This window comes from Numida meleagris, chromosome 2 (genome assembly GCF_002078875.1).
Source record: "Numida meleagris isolate 19003 breed g44 Domestic line chromosome 2, NumMel1.0, whole genome shotgun sequence".
Taxonomy (NCBI): domain Eukaryota; kingdom Metazoa; phylum Chordata; class Aves; order Galliformes; family Numididae; genus Numida; species Numida meleagris.
In genome coordinates, this window is record NC_034410.1 from 146,429,958 (window position 1) to 146,432,716 (window position 2,759).

The 2,759-nt window shown below is 40.6% G+C and overlaps 1 protein-coding gene across 1 annotated transcript in view; it reads right to left on the minus strand.

Moving 5' to 3' along the window:
• The window catches only part of LOC110394351 (lymphocyte antigen 6E-like), a 5,949-nt gene extending 3,417 nt beyond the window's left edge, over window positions 1-2,532 (minus strand). Inside the window, exon 1 of the mRNA XM_021388151.1 lies at window positions 2,012-2,532. Coding sequence (XP_021243826.1) covers window positions 2,012-2,063 — 52 coding nt within the window. The 5' untranslated portion in view covers window positions 2,064-2,532. The remainder of the gene's footprint in view (window positions 1-2,011) is intronic.

Sequence of the window (2,759 nt, forward strand, 5' to 3'; positions counted from 1 at the left end):
GGAAGGGAAGGGAAGGGAAGGGAAGGGAAGGGAAGGGAAGGGAAGGGAAGAAAATAGCTGAAAATGTACTGTAAGCAGAGTTCTGGGTGATTTTGATCCATAGATGTAACAAAAGAATGAAAAAAAGTATATATGCGGCTCAATAAAGAAAAGTATGTTGCACTAAGATAAAAATTGACCCCATAAATGTAGGATGAGAAAAAACAGGTTATGTTACAATTAAGAATGGCAGTGTAAACAGTAGGAACCAACAGTGTCACACTACAGCAATGAAAACAAACATCAAAGGAACTCAAAGGAACACAGGCAGCAATGTCATGTGGAAGGTATGCAAGGTGGCCTTTCCACTCTGTCAAGACCTCAGCTGAAACACTGATGTCCAAATCTGTACACCGCACTTCAAAAAATATGCAAAGCACTTGGAGAGAGACCAGAGGAGAGGGAGGAGAAGTGGTCAGAGATCTTGAAAATACAGCACTGTAGAAAATGTTTGAAGTGTTTAGCTTTCTTAATCAAAGCAAGGTAACACTGAGGAAAGACGCAGTATCCCTCTTCAAGGAAGAAAAAAGAAGCTGCATAGAAGGTAATAAACTCCCTATGGTGAAAACAGAGGAGAACTACACAAAAAGAAATGGTCATTAGATATTTAGATTAGCTCATTGAAAGAAGTAGTGTCTGAGCAGTTCCAGACTGTTTTATCTTCTTTTCTGGAAAATTTCAAATCCAATTCTTACAAACATCTGCCTGATCTGGCCCAGCATTAGAGCAGGGAAAAGGATCTTGACCTTTTAAGATTTCTTCTGGTCATAGTGTTCTATACTGGTGGGTTCATGGAAACAAATGAAACAGACCTTGTTCTGTGTGCTGTGAAACCAAGAGTTTTGATCAAAAGTTGGCACAGGAATGGAATGGAACTCCAGATACATGAGAAGAATGAAATAATTGTTGTGTCCAAGATTGCCTTTGTCTCTGTATTAGTATGGAAAGTTGTGATCTTTTAATCTTGAGTGTAGAAGTCTTGAGTTAGAATTACCAGCTTTCTCTGATCTAGACTGGTCTACAGAAAGGTCCTGTATAAAAGGCTGTCCTAATGTCCACTTGCAAGCTATATCAACACAGAACATCATCAGTCCACTAGAGCAATAAAGTATGCCAATGAAATGTGTTCTGCCAGAGTCTTGGATCTCATATCACTCAGGGTTGGGCACAAAGTCATTTTTTTGTACAGTTACATACTCTTTTCCTCACCCCAAAACCGTCCAAAACTTCCAGGCACGCTGCAGAACCATCTGTCCAAAATAACGTGGGAGTAAAGGTTTGATACATCAGAGAGCAAGAATTAATTAAATGCCTCTTTCTCAACTCCTGCTAGATATGTATCATGGTTCTGGGAAACCATCAGGCGTTGGAAGGCATTGGCAATCTGATCGTTATTCCTATGTGCCAGTAGCAAAGCAGCAATACACATGGATCAGTCTCAGAAGGAAGACACACATTTAGAATACTTCAGGCTTTCCTTTGGAAGAAGTATGCCTTTAACATTGCATATGCATGGAAAAGTTCTTTTACCTCTGACTCTGATTTCACCTATAAAAATTCTCACTGCTGCATTTCCTAGGGAACAACACATGTGACAAAGCACGTGGCTCCCCACAATGAATGAAGCAGCAGTATGGAAAAGAATGTAAAATATTTAAAACCAGTATGAATAAAAAATATGCTTTCTTATGTCTTCTGGCACTTTCAACTTGCATTGCTGAGAAAGATCCTGTAGATCACTGAGTGAATATAACCCAGCATCCAGTGGAACATAGGACTATATCACTTGGTACTGCCTGCTGGAAAGAATTACTTTATCAGGATCTTATTTCTGCAGCAAATAGAGAGCTCATTGTTAATCAAGGTATATTTGGAAGTTGGCAGTAGCATGGTTGCGGCATTGCTATACTGCAAAGCTGATGATAGCTCCCTAAATTCCATCTTCTCATTGGTAACAGCATTAGAGGCTCACCTTGCTCCACACACAGGACAGCAACCAGCAAGATAACAGGAGTAGTCTTCATCTCCACCAGATCCTCTCAGCTGAACTGGGAAGGTGTTTGGAGGACAGGTTATATACCTTTTGAACAGCAGCAGTTTTACAGGTTCCAGGCACGAAATCAACCCAAGGGTGTGTAATGTGCGTGTGGGAGTTCTCCATGCTGGAGCCCATGGAGCAGGATAGCACCCTGGGGAAAAGTCCCTTTTGCACCTCATTTATTGCTTCTTCAGTCTTATGAGTAATGGGAAATGGGAGCTGGCTCTTCTCTCTCTGATTGCCTTTACTTCCTCCTATCTTTCCACGGAAGCAGCATCTGCACTGATGAAATAGCGGAGCCTGCAGGCAAAGGGAAACAGTCTTGGCAGTGCATTTTTGTAATCCCTTTTCCAGGGCTCATACCGTTGTCTTAATTATTACACAGAACCAGAAGGCCAGACTCACAACACACCTACACTGATATAGCTCCAATAAAGTTAATTTTTACACTAAATGAAGTTGGATAATGGTTATTCACACAAAACATTTCTCTCAAATTTTTGTGTCAGCCTTCATTCCTTTATCATTTTTTTCCCACTGGCTGTAGTTAATCCCTGTGCTCACTCCTCTCTTCGTTGTACTTCTTGAATACCTTTTGAAATTCCATAAATGTTTTATTTAATGACGGTTTGCTTCTATTTCAGGCATCTTTTAGAGGGTCTGCTTTTCTCCACATTCAGCA